Genomic DNA, 20,177 nt, shown 5'->3' on the forward strand with positions numbered 1-20,177 from the left:
TGGATAGTATTATGTGTTGAGTTATAAATTTTATTTTAAAGAAATGTTAGAGTTATAAACAGTATACAAACATGTATGTTTTGTGGCATAGACCGATGAATAAAAAAAGAGAAAGAAAAATATAAAAAATGATTGATTGGTGGAATACATTTTATTTTATTTTTTTGTTGGGGAGGACGAGATTAAATAATTGAATGTGACATACTTTTTTCCCTTTAGAAAGACAAAACTAAAATGTATGTTAAAAAAAATATATTTTTATTCACAGATCACATAGTTATGTACTACTGTACTACTAGTCAAGGAAAAATGAAAAGAGAAAAAAAAAAGTGGTAATGAAAAAAGGAGAATGAGAAAAGAAAACGCGTGCGAAGGTACGTTGGTCGGTGGAAAGATACATACAATACAATGTATGTATATACACTATTTATGTATGTATGTAAAATTTACTGGTTGGTGTAACCCATACCCCCCGTTGAACAACATAAAAATGATGATAATATTATTTCTCTCTCATCATCATTCATCATCAGAGGGCCGGTAGTGAGTGCTTTTCATTTACAAAAAGCAAATTTCACTCTCCCAAAATAATAAATTAAATAATATAAATATCAAATACTCATAATTAAATATATATAAATTATGCAAACCCTTTGTAAATCACTCCTACCTTCTGCCATGTCTGCACTCCCTTCTTCTTCTCAGGTATTTCCCCCCATATTTCCTCTCTTTTTTATTTAATTGTTTTTTTTTAAATTTATTAATTTACTTAAATTATATTTCACGATCATATGCACCGTGACTGTTAGATATATTGTCCATCAATAGTTTTAATTGAATTTATCACTGGTGTAAATATCTTTATGGATTTTTTGTTGTAATATTTACTGTGATTTAATGTGGATTAGGTCATGCTAATTTAGTTTATATAAATGTTGAAGATTTATATTTCTTTTGATTATTAAGAATTTGGAAATTTTGAATGCGTTAGGATTTAGGATTCAGGGTTTGACGATCACGTTGAAAGTTTAGTAATTTATGAGGGGAAAAATATGAAATGAAAGGAAGCGGGACGATATAGGTGTGAATACGGAAAGATCAGGAAGTATTTGTCAAAACTTGAATAAAGCCGAGCCAACTAACTAAGAAAATATTCATTTACAGGTGACTTATTTTTCTCCTAAGTTAGGTAAACAATATTATTGCTTACTGGAGAGTATTTGTCAAGACTATTTTAAAAACTGGAATGCCAAAGAACCGTTACATTGGTGATTATAATGTGATATAGGGGATGGATAGATAGAAAATAGATATTAAAGATTTTGATGAATTCACGTGCACATTGTGTTTTGTTAAAATGGTTTGTATTGCAAATTTGTAATGGAGAGGTTTGAAGTTTTTTTTTTTTTAATTGTTTTCTATTGTGGCAGGCGAGAAGGATGGTCTGTGTATGGCCAGGTATTAGGCAACTGTGTCTACGTAAGAACCTTATGTGTGGGTTTGTGCAGTTGTTTTCGTTTCCATTTAAAACCGTGCGAGGAGTCAGTCGATCTCTTGGTGTTTCTCATTTGTGTAGCATTTCCAATTTGTCTTCATCATTGCAAATCGAATTGGTGAGTTTTTATTGACTATGTTCGTTATTAACTTAAAAAACGCAAACGCGGTAAAAAAGCTTCAAAATTTTGTCCACTATGTATCATATTCATTTTTTGTTTGGTTATGTTAGGTGCCTTGTCTCAAGGACAATTATGCATATCTTTTGCATGATTTAGATACTGGGACTGTTGGAGTGGTTGATCCTTCTGAATCTCTACCAATAATAGATGCCTTGAGCAGGAACAATCGGAATCTGAACTACATTTTAAACACCCACCATCATTATGATCACACTGGTGGGAACGCGGAGCTGAAAGCAAGGTACGGTGCAAAGGTGAGATTATTATGATTAATGACTCTTGGTGCAATTTTAATGTTTAGGATATCGTGTTTTTTCCTTCTCATAGAATTTGTAAAATTTCTAGATGTGCATTCGAGTCTTGTAGGTCATAGTGATAATGTGATATTACATATCTTTTCTTTTGGTGGTTCAGTTTGCCACCTATGATTGTATATTTGAACTCCCAAACTCATATCTTCTTAATAAAGAAAAAACATAAAATATAATATGAGGTTTGAGGTGACCATGATATAATGGTATAGTGCTTCTTTAGCATGTTGCTGTGTATCTTTTTTTTAAAACCAATGTTTTTGCTTTTATGAATTGTATAGTTTGTTGTAACGAACTATTTTTCTTGTTAGAATCATTGCTCAGTTTCACTAGCTGTAGTTTCTTATCACAGGATTTGGCTTATGTTTCTTGTTGAAAATACTCTGACGTCAAATTCCAAATTAAGAATTTACAGTCCATTGCACAGAAATTTCCAAAGTTCTAAGCTGTCTGTAATGCAAGAATTTGCTAACTCGTATTGTTATCTTATACTTAAACTTATATTATGGTTCTCATCTTGCAGGTAATCGGGTCAAATATAGACAGGGATAGGATTCCTGGCATCGATATAAGCTTAAAGGAAGGGGACACTTGGATGTTTGCTGGGCATGAGGTGCATGTCATAGAAACCCCTGGCCATACCAAAGGTTTTGCATCATCCATACTCTGTTGCTAGTTATATATTTAGATATGGGATCCTTTAAAATTAGAATATAGCGACATAGTAATATATCAACTTTGATCATCTGTATGGGTTCATCTAAACTACACCATGTATTCAGAGATTTATAACATACCATATTCTTTTGAATCTAAACAACTCATTTTTGAAAATCTGCATTCATGTGGTTCCTTTTTTAAAACTTTTACTCACTTCTTATAAGAAGTCAAAGTTTTTGTACTCTATTGTGACTCTGATCTCTGCAAATCTCTAATTACCGAATACAACTTCAAATTTCCTTACTTTTCTTGTTAGAATTAGTACAAAACCATCAATTTGGACTTGTCATGATAATGAGAAAATTACCACTATGGCATTGCCGCATGTGGTTTTCTGAAGTATTGTTACAGAGAATCGTTCAAGGTTTTTGATGCTTTTTCTACATCAATCTGGGCCGTTGATTGGTGAATTATTAAACCAAATCTATATTGCATATGGTGGTAATTATACCAACAGATCTGTAAATGGTTAGACTTGGGATTATTGGAAGATATGGAGTTATTTCCTAAAAAGGAAAAAAGGATAACATAGGTTATACATTGTTAAAGTTTTGTTTCTGTGCCTGCAGGCCATATTAGCTTTTATTTTCCGGCCTCTGGTGCTATTTTCACTGGAGACACTTTATTCAGTTTATCATGTGGCAAATTATTTGAAGGAACTCCTGAACAGGTGATTTGAACCTTTAATTGATTGGTTGCGGATTTTGAAGCTTTTGTACATTTATTACTGTTGCCATAATAATCTTTTACACTGTCACTTGTTTATTGCCATATTTCAATTAATATAGCCAAGGTTTTAGCTCTGGTATCTTTATGCTTAAATGAAATTTGAATGATTTTCTTAGTGCAAGTAAACTCATACTTCACTGCTGCTCCATCTGTAATTATAAAGCATTTTGTAGAATTGTAGAGGCCCTTGTTTGAAATTAATGGGCCTCTAGTTAAAGTTGTAGTTGCACTGGTATTATTTGTTTTTTTCTTATATCCCCATACCCCAAAGCTGTGTGTAGGAGCATGTAGGCTTAAAATGTAGGAAGATATAGTATTGCTCTTATTTATATAGAAGTTGATGTCACTTTAGTTTTTGCTCAAATGTGACGGGTTATTTAGTTTAAATTTTTGTTTGTTCTTTGGGGAAGAGAATTGCTGAGAGTTTACTTTTTTTTTTTTAATTCAGATGCATGCATCCCTTGAGAAGTTATTAATGTTGCCAGAAGCCACAAATATATACTGTGGTCATGAATATACATTGGTCAGTCGTCTTTTTTCTCCCCGTGCACCATTCCTCATTTCCTCACCATGTGGTCTACTGTCAAAAGCTTAAATGTTTATTTTGGGCATATTATTAACAGAGTAATTCGAGGTTTGCACTGTCTGTTGAGCCTGGGAATCAAGAACTACAATCATATGCAGCCAATATAGCCAATCTGCGGAAAAAGCAATTACCCACGGTAATTTTATTTATTTTGGGTGAGACTACCATGTGTTGGCTGGAATGTAGAAAAATGGGCAAGCTAGGTAACAGGTGAAACTGGTCTCTGTTCTAAACATGATTTTTTGTGCTGGTTGAAACTGGAAACTGGTAGATTTGATCGAAATACTTCATCTACACTTTTGTTTAATAAAAATATAATGTGTCAAGTACGACTACAAGATATATACATTATTTCGATAATAATCTAATTACTTCAACATACAATTTATGATGTATCATGCATATAAAATACACTCTCGATGACTTTTTAACCATCTGAACTAACTTATTGACCCTTTTAATTTTAAGCTAATTATTTTGATCTTACCAGTTTGGCCTGTTAGAGATGAAACATAACTCAATTTAACCCATTCGTAAGTAAGACCAAGACTTGTGAAACTTAATTGAAAGATATCTTAAGTATGGTTAAATTTTTTGTTCTGCTGTCTGCTGCTTTTTTAACATATGTTACTAGTCAACCGTCGGAAATTCCTGTGCTAAGACTTTCATAGTAACTCACTAGGAAGTCAGGAAGGGAATATAAAGGTAAGGCATATGATTATAAACAAATGGAACTGGAAAATGAAAATAGGAAAACAATGCACAGCAGCACAGAAGTGAATTATAAATCATAAATCTACTGCAGAAATTACAATGCATCTTATTAGTGAAATGATTAACCTTCTACCTGTTACAACCTATGGCTCAATTTACATAGTTTAGCGAACATTGATATCACTGTGAAGGAACTTTTCCAGCAAGACACTAGTTATATCATGAGGTGGCCTTTCTAACCCATCTACTTATGATACTTCGTTTCAGTTTTGTTTTACTTTAAATAGATCTAATTGAGAAATTTAGAAAGACGAGGAATGGGTCAAGTGAGTTGTGCAGGTTAGATATTTGTTATTCATAATAATATAGTTTCTTTAATGGAACAAGTGTTCGCAGTTCAACCTGGATCGCATCCACCAAAACTGTTTTGAACCGTTAACCTGTCTACCCATCTTGCCATCTCTACATTCTTTTTTGCATGAATATTGATAGGTTCTCTATTTTGCCGTTGATGTGATTAATTAGCACCTCTGACCATTAATTTCGTGCTTCAGATTCCAACCACCTTAAAGAAGGAGAAGTTATGCAATCCTTTTTTGCGCACGTCTAGTCAAGAAATCCGCCGTGTATTGAACATTCCAGCCAATGCAAGTGATGCCGAGGCATTGGGCGTGATACGACAAGCCAAGGATAATTTTTAAATAATTTTATGTATACCCATTTTATTTCCTGTCCAGCAAATAGATATTAGGTCTAACTTTTTGTAAGATTGTATTAGCAACTATACTTATTGTTGGACCTTTCACAAAAGTCTGAATGAATGATTACATGTTCCTTGTTTTCAACTTCAGTTTTTAACTTTTTATTGCAAAAAAGCAAAAGTTTGTTGCTTAATACTCCGTACCTTCTCATCATACCCCACAAACAATAATAAACATTATTGCATAACATGTGGTTTCTCAAACCTTTTAAAACAAATATACTTCAACCTGTATGATTTACCAAATAAGGGGTTCTGAAGCTTATTTATGCACCGAAACAGGGGAAAAGGCTACAAATAATAAATCCAGCATCCAAATCACTGTGGTATTGACTTTTTAACCAGCACATACATAGCAACACGTGGACTACGATATTCTGGATGCCAGCCTGTTTGGTTGATTCGACCAATGATGAATCCCTCCATTGCTGTTTCCAGGAAGTATTCAAGAATGGCATCTGCCAAACAACCAACGAGCTTAAAATCTGACATCTCTATGTGCAAACTTAAACAATAAATTATTACCGTTTCGAAGTTCTCCAGCTAGAATAATGGTTGTTTTGGGCCCACTGAGTTCTACTAGAGTGTCTAGCAAATCTGTCACTGCTTCTTCGCTATAGATTACATCTGATCCAATCACTGCATTAATTATATATCAAGCAATCAGAGAACTTGGTTGCTAAAAAAACACACTCAAAAACACAATGACACTTAACTGAGAATGTATATCATAACAATATTAGTCCCGCTTTTTTGAACAAATGGATTAGGATACTGTTGTATGCATTATGCATATAAACTTTAGAGCTTAATATTTTAGCTACAACTTTAACACCCATTTAGAAAGGATCAAGTAAATCTGCCACATCATAAAAAATGCAGACACATCACTGGTTTTACAAGTAATAAGAGTAACTATGCACATTCAATAACAAAACGGTACAAGTTGGATACCCTTGGCACATAGTAATTGGGTAAAACATATCATGAATTGACACATTTATAAGTAAATGGGTCGAAGACACCAATTCTACTCTACATTGTGCAAGGGAAAACATCAAGCATAGATAGAGTGGCAAACACGGGTCTGCAGACATTTGTGCATAGAGCTAGAATCACGATACTAAATTCATGAATCCTGGAAACTTTAGCTAGCCTTCAATTATAAGTTATCTTTATAAGGATTGTTTTTTATACAATACATATAACTACATAACACAAACATCTCAGCATTCTAGTGGCATCTAAACTAAAACACACATCATTGACACCAACTAATAAATCTTGGTCACTATTAAGAATGTAAGATGTAAGAAACATGAGTTGGGGAAGGTAATTTTTTTTACCAAGATCAGGTAAAGGTTGGACCAATTCTGGGTCAGGACGATCTCCCCAAGTGAGCTCATTAACCGTTGCACTACCCCGTATGCCACCATACAAATTATCTTCCACGTTCTTTCTTAGAAGCCTCAATCTATCTGGCATATCTGTAATAATAACTTGAGAACCTAAAAGAGCTGCAATACAACTGAAAACACTATATAAGAAAATTTTTCTTTTTGGAAAGGGACCCAATTTAAGTCAAAAAGATTATTACCCGACCAAACCACAGCCTGCACCTAATTCAACAACCTTCTTGCCTTGAAGAACAAGTAGTCCTGTTTCCACAGCATTCTCCAAAAACTTCCCCAATACAATTCCGCTGTCCCACATGACGGATCCTGTTACTCCAGGAACGCCCTACAGTGTAACTGCCAGTGAAACTTAAAAAACTAAAAGCACTAAGGGATTCCCTCAAGTTATCCAACTTGACCAGTCAAGTTGGGTAAATCTTGACCCTTGATTTAAAATCAAGGGTTGAGATTAAAAGATGATTATTTAATCTTAACCCTAGATTTCAAATCAAGGGTCAAAATTACTCTAACTTGACCCATCAAGTTATTAGTACCTTTCCCTTATTTAAATCTCATACGTCAAACACATATATTTTACATTAGTAGGAAAGTAAATCAATTTTCTAGGATAAAATGGTACATCTACCTATGGATTTAGAGTTAACTAACTAGATTGAATTTCATACTTGATGTAATGAAGTAACAATCCAAGGAATGTAAACGAATTTACACGAAAAGGTGAAGTCCAAAGTTAACTGAAACCGCTATCAACTATATATGAACATGAGGTGTTAACTTAACAAGAAAAAAAAAAGCACCAATATGAATAACTCCTAATTATATAAGCAAAGTTTATGAACTAAAGGGCAAAGTTGGACTAACTTATTTCCTGGATTAGTGGCTTATTAAACTCATATTCTCTGACTTATAAGTTTATGGGCTAAAATAATTAATAAGCTCAAGTTTGTAAGACTCTAAGCCAGAAAACATGAGGTTATTAGCTTTTTAAAAAATTCAATAAGCCGAAAATCCCCGTAATATAAGCTAATCAAACACTCCTCAAAACCTTAAATATAGCCTCAAGTACATAACCACATAGGCCAAACTGAACTATATAAGTGGTTAATGAAGAGATATGTATAAAAAGGGAACGACTTTCAGTACCCAATTGCAAGAAGAGAAAGATGCATCATAATTAATAAGTACTTAAAACATCTAAGTCATTAAATCAAGCTTGTGTATATGCGCACACATAATAATATATAAAGGTAACAAAATTGTGTGTGTGAGTGTGAAATATACCAAGGAAGAAGGGGACTGGGAAATGGAGAGAGAACGGCCACAAGCATCAAGCTTAAGGATGAGTGAAGATTGTGAAACAAAAGCATTTGGTTTGGAGAAAGTGGGCTGTTGGAGTCCCCAAAGAAGCATCATCTCGTCTGATGCATCTCCTTTCACCATTCTTACTTTCCCTTTGTAACTTCCTATTCCCCCCATCACCTCTTCTTCTTCTTCATCATCTATCTCTTCGCCGGACATATTCGCCGCCTTCTCCTGTTTGCAAAAGTCTCCAACTTTTAATTTTTACGACACCATAACTATAACATAAAGTATCCTTGTATTTATCTTTGTTTTGACAGATACAGTCCCTCAAGTTGCGATGTTTTATAAGTTCGCTTCCTCAGCTCAAATTAAAACTTATATAACCCGACACGTCCTCACGTGTTCAGGTGTGCGTGTTATTTTTTATTCGGTTTTCGAGTATGCAATTCAGTCGACCGAATTGTATACCATGTTATACACGAATTGAATTATCAAAATCATGTGACCCAAATAGCTAGGGTGTTATTTCCGTGTGGTTTTAAACAATGTTTTAAAAACCGGTATTTTAATCATACCAGTGTGGAAAAAATTTGCGGTATTACCGGTATTATCGGAATTACTGGATATACCAGCTGGTACGACTATTTTAGTTTATTCTGTTATTATTCTACAAAATTTGTTACAATTTAACGAAAATAGTCAAAAAAATAGTTATAATTCACTTAAAAATAATACCAAATAGTTATTTTATAACAAAATATAAGGTTTAAAGTTCACAAATAACAAAAACTAACACTAAAGTATCATAAAAAAATATTTCAAAAAATTTCAAAAAGAAAAAAGAAAATACCGGAAATGCCAGAATGGTAATACCGGAAATACCGGCCGGTATGAAATAGTGAAAATACCGGATAAAAATCAGGATTAAAATACCGGAGTATCCTCAAATACCAGTAATATTGGTGATACCGATCGGTATATACCGGTCTTTAAAACATTGGTTTCAAATTGATTGTATTATTTCGTTTAATTTCTTTTCAAATGGTAAATTTAGGCTGAACATCATGTCTTTCTGATGACATACCCCTCTATCGGTACGCAGGGCCTCTCATTAGGGCCTGCGACACGAAAGGTTGTCCGTAACGAAGACTTCCGCAGTAAGGTAAAAAGGATAATAATTGTTCCCTTATAATTTCGGGATTTGATCTTATCACTTGCAACCAATAACTAAGGAAATAATATTCATGGCCTAAAACTTATACAAACCCTAAAGAGGCTTAACTTTCTCTCCAAGATAAATTCTCCTATAAAAGGAGGATTAAAAGACCTAGACGACATTCAGGATCATTCACAAAAACAGTCTCAAATAAACGAAAGCATACATTAAATACAACGAATCATATCTAGAAGCATAATAGCTTGATTTTAATCGGCTAGCAATCAAATAATAATTGATTGACGTAAAGAGATCAATTCTACTTTCGAGGAATCGTCAACAAATAAACCAAAAACACCTATCAACCCCCTTTTTAAACCTAATCTCGGTTTGGTGTATAATCACTAGGGATGTACGTGGTCCGGTTTGGCCGGTTTTTGCTAAAAATCTCAACCAAACCAATGTAAACAGTTTAACATTTTTTCAAACCAATCCATCCAAATTATTATGTCAAACCAAACCAACCAAAACCAATTAACCGGTTTGGTTTGGTCCGGTTAAACGGTTATCATACTTTTGACGTTCATATATAAAAGCTTTTAGTGATACCAAATTGCAAAAGTTTCACCCATACTTCAAATGAATCACAAAGCTTTTTGAAAAAAATAAATATTAATTAGCTTGGTGATTGAGGGATCGTATCTTTAAAAATTTTAAATCTAAATATTGAATATGTTCAACTTTATACCAGCTAATAGTTTGTTATTTATAATTTATAATATTGAATATTAATATATACATGTACATATACATATATATATTTATCTATATATAATAAACATACCATTGATATAATTTAATGGTCCAGATTGGTTAATCCGGTTTGATAACAGTCTAAAATCACGAACCAAACCATAAGAACGGTTTATTAAACAGGCAAATTGACGGTTTAATTTTTTAATTTTAAACCAACCAATCCATCCAATTTATTCGGTTTAAACGGTTTAGCCGGTTTAGACCAAACCGTGCACATCCCTAGTAATCACTCTCCCTATGCCATCCTGACATCTATACATAAAGCCATCCAAAATTCTTGAATGTGATTAACTTTTACCTCATCACACACATACATATATACATGAGACCCAAATCTAATTTACATATATTTTCATTTTTTGGTCAAGTACTTGACCTATTTAAATCGATATTAATGTCAGAATTAGCCTAAAAAATTTTGGTTAGAAGTTTTGCATTAGTTCAACAAATCAAGATTGTGTAATCTTATCCTCTTCTTTTTTGTCATCGATGATAAGCCAATTATTATTCTTATTGTTAACTTGATCCCAATAAATAATGGTGTTCAATATACAAAAAGTGTAAAACAAAAATAGGAAACCATGCTAAACTATTGTCAGAGATAGAATTTGTTAAATACATAGATATGTGCTGTTGTATAACAATTAATTGTAAAAACTTAAAACTAAAGATTTATCACACGAGCTCAAACCTAAAATATAAAACCGGGCGTATGAACATGTTATCGATTTCAATTTTGTAAACAAAAAACAGTTGAGGGGGTTATAGCGACTTACCATATTACTTATGGGTCATTTTGACTAACCTTTTATTTATTATACTCGTAGTTAAACAAGATCTCTGACCAGACCTGCTTTCTTTCAATCAAAAATCAATCCCCAAAAATGAACGCAGTATCAAATTCAGAAATCAACAATTTCACCACCCAGCAAGGTAATTCAAATTTACTCTTCTACATCTATATCTATATCTATAAATAATACAGTTGTCATTAATTGAACGACTTTTTTGTGACAGATAATGCAGATGGAAGCGACACAGACACAATCTCCGACGATTACTACGAGCCAATATCAATCCAAGAAGACGAGGACGACGACGGCCAAGATTCTTCCGATCGGAACTCCGATCACGATCTTGTATCCGACTATCCCCATCAGTTATCTAACGGTTGCGTACAGAATGGAATCAATTCTTTGGATCTGAATAGTGATAATGATGATGAAGAAGAAGAGGAGGAAAGGATGAGAGAGGAAGAGGTGCGGAGAGCTTTTCGAGAAGACGAGAACCGGCGTAGAGCTCCGTTGACGCAAGAGAATGCGAATAGAGTTAGGGAAGCAATGCGTGGGATTTCGTTTAGTGGGTTGGTTCCGGATTGGGCTGGTCGGGTTCCTGAGGACCGGTGGGTCGATCAGATTGCGAGTATTAGATCTTCTACTAGTTAAGAACAAACATGATTTTTGTTCCATTTAAGTTATGTTTATTATGTATGAATGGATTATGCAAATGCTTACAATATCTTACTAATAATGCATCTCTTGTAAAATGTATGTAGCTCCTTTCATATCAAAATGCTTACAATAACTTCTCCTGTCTACATCTCTTGTAAAATGTATGTAGACCAAATTTTACCATAACAATATACACAAGAAGTCATAGACACTTCAATATCGCAAAAAAATGCATCTCTTAAATACCAAATCTGGTCTTACTTACTAATTATAATTTTTTATTATTTTGGGGGCTTTGTAGCCTTTACATGATAAGACCCGATCGAAAAATGACAATTTTGTTATTTGTACTTTTTATCAATATAGACATATGTATGTTTATGATTACATATGTATACAATAGATTCCGGCATTTTAAACTCATTTGGAAATCTAGCAAAAAGCTCCAACGAGCTACTTTGGGACTCATATATGACCCACCAAAATACACCTGGTTTAAGTGAGTCTTATTTCTTTCTAAAGGCCTATTCACATTCTAACATTACCTATTTTTAAATTTTACCGAAACAATATACACAACAAGTTATAATCACTTCAAAACCGTAAGAAATACATTTCTTTAAGACTAGTCTGTCTTACTAATTATAATTTTTATTTTTATTTTTAGGGGTTTGTTACTAATCATCATCTTTAAGATCATTAGTTCATTACAATCATGACAATTAAAAATTGCTACATGTAACAAGAACAACCAATTCTTGATCTTCTACATATGAGTCCAATATTTGTATCCCAAAAGTTATAAAAGAAAAAAGAAAAAAAGAAAGACGAAAATCTTAACAAACCTGACTTTTAAGTATTTTGTTTTTTTTTCCCCCTGTAATCAGCTATATGAACACTTCATGTACACACTCAACAATCTTTTAAACACTTGAGCTTGTATATACAAATCTTTTATAGATAGAAAAACTTCATTTACCTTTTAACTTTGCTTTCATTTTTCACTGATGCTGAGCTTCCACCAAGTGCAGTCGCAGCGGATTCTACATGTGTAAGAAGATGATCAAATATCTTCTTCTTTATATGATCGATTCTCTCTGTGGAGAAAGGAAAAGTTTCTCCTTCATATTTACTAGTTCCAACCTTATCTAACCAATCATTAACATTCTTGAGCTGAGTTAACATACCCGCTATCCTAATCCTACCCTTATTAGACGACATGCAGGGGCTTACCTCGGCATCCAAGAATCTTTCAATGAACCCCATGAACCATTCTTGTGACTCCATCTGTAGCATTTTTGCCAGCTGTACTATCTCTTCAAGACAAGCTCCTTTCTCCCATTTGTTTGGAGGTGGCGCTCTTGCCTTTGGATTAACTGTTGACCTCAAATTTGAGTTGACTTTTGATTTAGTTGGGGTGGTCTTGGTAGATCCCTCGAGTACAAGTGTAGGCTTATGGAGGGAATAAGATGGCGACGCTTTGCTGTACACTAAGAAAGATGATAAGTTGGTTATTACGGCAGCATGAACCCATAGATTTGCTTGCTTGTGCCGGTTTGTTTCCACCTTTAAGTGTTCTTCTAATGGGTTATCACAATCTGATGGTGAACCAAGACTAATAACTTTCGATAGAGATTCAGCAATCTGATAAGCACTATTCAAGCTAACTTGCAGTGCTAAGAACTGTTCCACAGTTGCCTGTGGGGTGGCTTCGTTTGCAGACGAACATAGCTCGGAATATGTGCTGTCCAATATTAGCTAAATATTAGATCATATAAATACACTTAATGTCCCGAGACATTTTTAATCAAGACACTAGTATGAAAGGTGAAAATTTTCACCCATTCAAATTGATTTGCGTTATGTTTTATCTATAACAGGTCAACGATAAAATAAAAGAAATTAGCTACAAATGATGTGAAAACTAACACATGAAAGTCCCTGCAGGTTAGACAAGCAAGTTACAAGAACATATATCATAATATTTAAACAATAGTTAACATTGGGCTTGAGCCGAAAAATACCTTACACACTGAAGTATGCTTTCAGCAGCTGAAGCCTCTTCCAATGCTTCCACAGCAGCAATCTGTGCAGAATCTCTATGCTTTAGGACTTCCTGCAAATTATCAATTAAGGGAGCGTTTGGATGTGCATATATTTAAAGTAACTATGGGATATTGAAAAGGTAGAATCAGATCATTCACTGGTATTAAACATCGTACTAGACATAGTCTCTCAATAACACCAGAGACGACCACAAAACCGAAACACAAAGGTAGATTTGACGAAAATGGGTGGGTCAGGCAGTTTAAATGACCGGTCAAAACATATAACCTTTCTGACTTGTGTGTAAAACGGGTTGGCTAAACACTTTTTGTTTTTGTACAAAATTTCTAACACGCGAATAACTTTTCGTGACAAATATTATTATTACAGAAAATGTATCAATTCAATAATAATCTGATCTTTTGAATAAAATGATTTAAAACGGGGATTTCCCATTTATGCATTAAAAATACCCTTTGAGCGACTTTTGACCCGTTGCCCTTTAAACAATTTTCTTTCTTTCTTTTACCACTTTGACCTTATATAACACCCAAAATCAACCCATTTATAAGTTAAAATAAAAAAGAAGTTAACAGCCTGTAAAATTAGGGATCACACTTCATTGATATGACAGGCCTTCAATTACAAACTTACCTTACCAATCTTTGAGATAGGAAAAGGGAGTGAAGACAAAGAACCATTTACATCTGTTAATCTCTTATTACTAAGAGAAACCTTCATCATGTTTCCTGGTAATCCTTTAAAAGAAACCTCCGACGATAATTTTCTCTCAGATGATAACTTTTGCTTACTTGAATGATCATGATTAACTATATCTTCAACTTTAGTTACTCCCTTTGCAGGCGTTCGAACCATGTTTTCCTCTTTTGATGACTTCACGAATGAAGTTACTTTATTATTTCCCTCTTTAGATGGCATCCTTCCACCTGCCCATTTTCTTGATGTCTGTATCATATCGTTTGCATTAAGTCGATTGTAAATGAAACTCAAAAGGATATGAGAATTGAAGGGACAAGAAAACTTGTCTAATAGTGTTTGGATATAAGTTATCATGACTACAACTTTTCTATAATAGAGGATCAAAGTAATTAAATTTAAAGAATTAAGGGCAACATTTCCATAAGAAAACTAATTATTGACAATCAACTAACATCTCATTAAGTTTGCCAATGCACATCTAAAAAAGTATGCAAGGAAAAGGTAAATTTAAAGAAATTAACATATATGTAGAGGTGGCGATATAGGCAGGTTGGATAACTAGTCAAAATGGTTCAGGTCGATATGGGTCACGTCAACCCTTCACCACTTTCATTTTTGATATAAATAATATACAAAGAAGACTATAAGAACTTCATTGTTATAAAATGATCAACTTATAAGTTTGACCCGGAAGACCCATTAGATTGATTCTCTTTAAGCCAACTTTAAATATTGATCAGTTTCTGACAACAAAATACAAACCCAATTGACTGAATTCTGAGTAAACGGGTTAAAATTACCGCCTTTCAGTACAAGGACAAACTGAACTGATAAAAGAACTCACAGAAGTACTTGAAGCTTCAAGCTTTGAGTTTTTCTTGATGACATCCAATCTTGAGGTACTCGTATTCATATTACCCTCCCAGTTCTTCCTAAGTGCTTTGTGTCCCAAATCAATACTCTGAGCAAAATTCTTTATTGAGCTTTGCATACCAGCTTTCTTCACACTTGAACTGGCTTTTCCCCCCAAATTAAATTTACTCACTGTTTTATCCAATCCTCTAATATGCGACTGCTGCTTAATGCCATTAGAAAATTTCTCAAACGAACTAGGCAATGAACTATAACTCGTACGAGGCATAGAAATTGCCCGTGCATTAAACGATTTTGATTGTAACCGTTTTATTTCAACAGAATCCATTACAGATGTCGACATGTGTGATTTAGACCTTGTCAAAACTTGTGTAGTTTTCTTATCCATTTGACCATCCTTATTCTTATTTCTCACATTCAATCTCCCTCCTTCAGAACTAGAACCACTACCATTATTATTGAGAAAACCTAAAGAGTGGGTAGCTACTATATCTTTAGGTGTACCAACACAAGGGTGCCGTCCTGGAATAGGCCGACACCCTTGTAAAACCGGTACTGGAGAGGCTGCCTTCAGCCTCTCCACAAAAACATATTGACCCAATTGTATCTTATCACTTAGAATAAGATCAATATGTTCATCAGGTAAAGAAACATATGTAGCATGAGAAGAATCAGATACCTTTAAATAAAAACCGTGATTTTTCAAAAAATCGCCACCAGCTAAAGAAGGCACAATGCTCACTACTTGCAATAAACATGATCGATGTTCACCTCCAACTTTTACATCTGTATTCATATTTTGAAGCAACTTTAGCAACACCCCAGGAACCAAAGTAGCCATTTTTTTCAAGAATTCCAAAATGCATTACAAAAACTGAAACAAGTTTACATATTTTGACCAAAACCCATATCAAGATTCTTTATATGAATTCAAGAAAACATCCCATAAGCTGAGAATTATGATAAAATTCAGAACTTTTTCATCAACACCGACAAAAAAGTGGAAACAGAGTGACACCCGGATGACAAAATATCAAATTTAGCCAATTCAAGTAAACCCCACAAAAAGACATTTAGTAATATACAATTAGCAATAATACAATGAAACAGTAAATAATTAGCAATAATTAACAATAATACAGTGAAACAGAAGCCAAATGGCATTGATTGCAGAAATGGTCAAAACAGGCTGCTGTTTATTAGAGTAGAGATGAAAAGAAACATGACACATTGACACCAATGGAATCTAAATAGTAAATAGTGTTGAATTCTGTAAGCTTTTGCGATGTTATTTTAATTTTGATACATTATTATCCCAAGATTTTCAGATTTTTATTTTCAGAAATTTGATCAAATTAAATTAAAAATGTTGTATAAAAAAAAGATGTTAGTTAAGAGTGATTAAGACACACGTGTAGTTTTGGTACACAGAAGAATAAACAAGTGTTGTGATCAGGATTCTGAACTTGGAGTGAAAGCGACTTAACTATATTGTTTTTTTTTTTCACATTCAATTTCACAATTTTACACTATTTTAGTGTAACTTTTCTTTTGACATTTTGACTTTAGTTTATTAAACTATCATAAAAACATCATTAATCATTTTAACTTTTAATTTATAAGCCTCCCATAAAACACGAGTATAGAATTAATTTATTTTCAGTATATTTAATAAGATGAAATAATTAACATTTTATAGAAGTTGTAATTGTTGTTTATATAAACTTGTACTATCTATATTGCTTTTTTAATATATTTAAAATGGATAATGATTTATACACCACCTATTTTTAACCTACATTACAAATGTGCTTTAAAATAATTCGATAAGTATATAGATCACCATCCATTTAAAATAGGGAATAGTAGTATATTAAATGGGTCATCGGTCAATCATTTTTGTTTTGGGCCTCTATAAGTCGGCCTAATAACATTTTTTTTTTGTTTTTTTTAATGGGTCACATGTATAAAAGAAAGAAAATTTTTGAGCCAGCCCTTGGTAGTTTGTTTTCTGGGGGGCTTTTTTTATTGGTAGATATAAATGTTACGACTTACGAGTAGAGGTGAAAATACCAGTTAACTGGTTCCGGTTATTTTTTTTAGTAACCGATTCCGGTTTTTTTGTTATAAAAAAAACCGATTACGGTTAACTGGTACCAGTTAATAACCGGTTTGGGTTTTAAAAAACTATAACCGGTGTAATCGGTTTCGGTTAATAATAACCGGTTAACCGATACCGGTTAATCTAATAGGTTATTTTTTTAGCCGCCCACTATCAATAATATATAAGCCAAAAGACGTTTTCTTTTTCAACATAAAACAAGTTGTTCCATCCGGATCTACCCACAAACACCACTGATAACACCACTTTTTTTCATCATCATCTACCCCTCATGGCCGCCAAATATATCGATGTATATATATATATGACTGGGCGGTTAGTGGAACACACATACACACACAGGCACACAACCACACAGTACGTAATATTTTTGATGATCTTGAAGAGGTGATTCAGTGGAGGATCTTGAAGAGGTGATCAGTTGGTTCTTTCTCCGGTCTCCGATGCTTTTTCTTTCTTTCCAGATATATGTGACTTCATTTTCTTTTATTCTCGATGTATATATATATATCACCCAGTAAGTGGTGAGTGGTAAGTATAAAATAGAAAACAATCCCAATTATATATAATTAATCGATTAACCTGTTAAAACTAAAAATAAAAACCGATTATCGGTTAACCGATTAGGAATCGGTTTTTGGTTTTGAAAGTGCAAATCGATTACTAACCGGCGGTTTTTCTTAACCTATAATCGGTTTGTACTATATCGGTTACGATTATAGGTTAACTTTCGAATCGGTTTGGTTAACCGGTTTTTTTGTGCACGTCTACTTACGAGTACTAGCTTGTATAAAAAAATTAATGGACGAGGTACTGAAATCAAAAATAGAAAGTAAAAAAGTTAAATTATGTTTACTAATTTTCATATGTTTCTAATAACTTTCTAAACATATAACAAATTTGTCTACTAATTTCCATATTTGTTTACTACGTACGTAGATTCTATAAATAATTTGTTTAGTAATGTCCATATGTAGTTATTTTTTTTACTTTATATATAAAGGAAGGGAAAGATATATATCCATACGCACGCACGCTTGACAACCTTAATTGTTTAATTCATGTCAAACCATCGATATTCATTCGATCAGCTGCTGGAATACTAGAATTTGCATGCATAATTAAGTTGGCACTTAATTGGTTTTCAGGTAATTATTATACTCCTGTTATTTTCGCTTTAATCATATATATGATGGAAGCACATGAGTACGTACTCTGATCAGCTAGCAACGTTCCGGTGATTCTAATACGGGATGTGAAGATTACAGGATAACAATTCTTCCAGGCGCAATGATGAAAAAGGAGTACTTAAGATAGCAATTATTCCTAGTGATCCTTCTCCATTGATGTAGTAGTAGTAGTGATCATAATATTGATGAGATCATCATGAGTCCCCCTAATTAATAATAATCGAGACTGGCGGCCAAATCTTTGTGATGATAATGAAGTTTGTGACAAGTTTTGTTATCATGGTGGTGGGTTAATTTGTGTATTTATGAAACTGATCGAGGATCATGCTCCATATCATCTCGAAAAAGTATATATATGGTGAGTATGAGATAGAGATGTGGACCAATTAAGGAATATGGAATCCAGTTTTACGTTAGATCCCGTGACAAGTTTAATCACAAGTATCCCGAGGGAACTCCGGCACGTGCCCAAATCGAGAACACCATCATCGTGGACTACTTCCAAACGGCATACAAAGTTTGCAGTCGGGAACTCTGGAAGCGTTCAAAAAACTCAGATTTTCCAACTCCTCAATGTACGTGACAAGCTTCGCAGCATGGGAAAGCTATAATTCCTTTGAAACTTGTGATTTTTCTAATTTTATTTTAGCTCCTATATAGCTATATAGGAACTACTTGTTACGTATAGTAGTACGATATACTCTATATATAGCTTTTGTTTGAAATCTATGGATTACTTTGTTATTTTAAGACATGCGTGTGGCCTTTTACTTCTTCTTTCAATCTACCCGTAATAAGCACCGTATATACATGGGTTATGCTCAACCAAATCCTAAGAACTTCGTTAGGTATATTAAATAATTTTATACTTTTTATAAAAAAGAAGGATGAGTTTTTGATATGATTGATATAATTATTTTTATGACCCTTAAGACCATTTTGAAAGTTATTTTCATAAGCATGTACAGAAAAAATCGGTTAATAATGCCTGTCACGAAAAAAATTAGAGAGATGCTAGAGTGACAAACAAAATACAAACTCATAACCCACCAATTAAATTCAGGGAGAGGAAGAGGAGAGAGAAAGCACACTCAAATATCATTGGTCTAATTCATATGCTATGTCAGTTTGTAACTTTATGTTTGTAAATAGTTTGTAAACCTATCATTTCTTAAAAAATTATTTAGAAAGGAACGCTTTTAAAGGTATTGTCATGTTGACTTCTTGGTGTATTTGGAAAACAAAAATGAGAAAAGATTTATAAGTTCCATTATCAAGATTGATAAGATAGTGCAGGATATTAAGTTTTTATCCTTCTTTTAGTTTGGAAAAATAAAAAATAAAAAGAAAGCTTTACTTGGTCTAGTTTGATTTAGTTTCAATTTTCGGTAATGTTGTATAACTTATAATATATACCTTTTGAAAAGAATTTATCTAGAAAATTTTTATTGCATTCCAAACACATTTAAGAGTAATAAAATATTATTTTAACAACAATATCACTACATGACGAAATCAACGAGATGGATGACAATATAAAATAAATAAATTACATGAATCATAAATGGAAAGTGACTAATAAGTCTAGTT

General features: G+C 33.2%; 4 protein-coding genes across 5 annotated transcripts; 2 read left to right on the top strand and 2 right to left on the bottom strand.

Moving 5' to 3' along the window:
* Window positions 1-518: 518 nt before the first annotated feature.
* LOC122599286 (probable hydroxyacylglutathione hydrolase 2, chloroplastic) lies at window positions 519-5,581 on the top strand. Its single transcript, XM_043771773.1, has 8 exons — window positions 519-705; window positions 1,431-1,613; window positions 1,727-1,930; window positions 2,511-2,634; window positions 3,277-3,377; window positions 3,885-3,959; window positions 4,060-4,158; window positions 5,291-5,581. The coding sequence occupies exons 1-8, from the start codon at window positions 643-645 to the stop codon at window positions 5,435-5,437; spliced, it is 996 nt and encodes a 331-aa protein (XP_043627708.1). The 5' UTR covers window positions 519-642; the 3' UTR covers window positions 5,438-5,581.
* A 152-nt stretch (window positions 5,582-5,733) lies between these two features.
* Window positions 5,734-8,471, bottom strand: LOC122599287 (protein N-lysine methyltransferase METTL21A). Its single transcript, XM_043771775.1, has 5 exons — window positions 8,193-8,471; window positions 7,094-7,236; window positions 6,843-7,024; window positions 6,022-6,135; window positions 5,734-5,954 (listed from the first exon to the last, which is right to left on the bottom strand). Exons 1-5 carry the CDS (start codon window positions 8,427-8,429, stop codon window positions 5,815-5,817), a joined length of 816 nt encoding a protein of 271 aa, XP_043627710.1. The 5' UTR covers window positions 8,430-8,471; the 3' UTR covers window positions 5,734-5,814.
* A 2,539-nt stretch (window positions 8,472-11,010) lies between these two features.
* LOC122600731 (mating-type protein A-alpha Z4) lies at window positions 11,011-11,782 on the top strand. The gene is made up of 2 exons (XM_043773485.1): window positions 11,011-11,118; window positions 11,203-11,782. The coding sequence occupies exons 1-2, from the start codon at window positions 11,070-11,072 to the stop codon at window positions 11,628-11,630; spliced, it is 477 nt and encodes a 158-aa protein (XP_043629420.1). The 5' UTR covers window positions 11,011-11,069; the 3' UTR covers window positions 11,631-11,782.
* Window positions 11,783-12,339: 557 nt separating this feature from the next.
* LOC122598934 lies at window positions 12,340-16,603 on the bottom strand. Of its 2 annotated transcripts, none has more exons than XM_043771403.1 (4): window positions 15,955-16,603; window positions 14,337-14,648; window positions 13,661-13,752; window positions 12,340-13,380 (listed from the first exon to the last, which is right to left on the bottom strand). In XM_043771403.1, exons 1-4 carry the CDS (start codon window positions 16,114-16,116, stop codon window positions 12,612-12,614), a joined length of 1,335 nt encoding a protein of 444 aa, XP_043627338.1. In that variant the 5' UTR covers window positions 16,117-16,603; the 3' UTR covers window positions 12,340-12,611. The 2 variants fall into 2 exon arrangements, with proteins under 2 accessions (XP_043627338.1, XP_043627339.1); XM_043771404.1 differs by having other exon boundaries at window positions 14,337-14,629; window positions 15,955-16,121.
* Between the last annotated feature and the right edge of the window lie 3,574 nt (window positions 16,604-20,177).

Source organism: Erigeron canadensis, chromosome 5 (genome assembly GCF_010389155.1).
Source record: "Erigeron canadensis isolate Cc75 chromosome 5, C_canadensis_v1, whole genome shotgun sequence".
Classification (NCBI taxonomy): domain Eukaryota; kingdom Viridiplantae; phylum Streptophyta; class Magnoliopsida; order Asterales; family Asteraceae; genus Erigeron; species Erigeron canadensis.

Bases quoted from the DNA above. Each gene is read 5' to 3' on its own strand.
- LOC122599286 (XM_043771773.1), top strand. From the start codon at position 643: ATGCAAACCCTTTGTAAATCACTCCTACCTTCTGCCATGTCTGCACTC. The intron at 2,635-3,276 runs GTTTTGCATCAT...CTGTGCCTGCAG, and splicing joins AACCCCTGGCCATACCAAAG to GCCATATTAGCTTTTATTTT. The intron at 4,159-5,290 runs GTAATTTTATTT...TTCGTGCTTCAG, and splicing joins GGAAAAAGCAATTACCCACG to ATTCCAACCACCTTAAAGAA.
- LOC122598934 (XM_043771403.1), bottom strand. From the start codon at position 16,116: ATGGCTACTTTGGTTCCTGGGGTGTTGCTAAAGTTGCTTCAAAATATG. The intron at 13,753-14,336 runs GTAAGTTTGTAA...GATAATTTGCAG, and splicing joins CTATCTCAAAGATTGGTAAG to GAAGTCCTAAAGCATAGAGA. The intron at 13,381-13,660 runs GTATTTTTCGGC...AATATTGGACAG, and splicing joins AGCATACTTCAGTGTGTAAG to CACATATTCCGAGCTATGTT.
- LOC122600731 (XM_043773485.1), top strand. From the start codon at position 11,070: ATGAACGCAGTATCAAATTCAGAAATCAACAATTTCACCACCCAGCAA. The intron at 11,119-11,202 runs GTAATTCAAATT...TTTTTGTGACAG, and splicing joins CAATTTCACCACCCAGCAAG to ATAATGCAGATGGAAGCGAC.
- LOC122599287 (XM_043771775.1), bottom strand. From the start codon at position 8,429: ATGTCCGGCGAAGAGATAGATGATGAAGAAGAAGAAGAGGTGATGGGG. The intron at 7,237-8,192 runs GTATATTTCACA...GTTACACTGTAG, and splicing joins CCCAGTCCCCTTCTTCCTTG to GGCGTTCCTGGAGTAACAGG. The intron at 7,025-7,093 runs GTAATAATCTTT...TAGTGTTTTCAG, and splicing joins GCAGGCTGTGGTTTGGTCGG to TTGTATTGCAGCTCTTTTAG.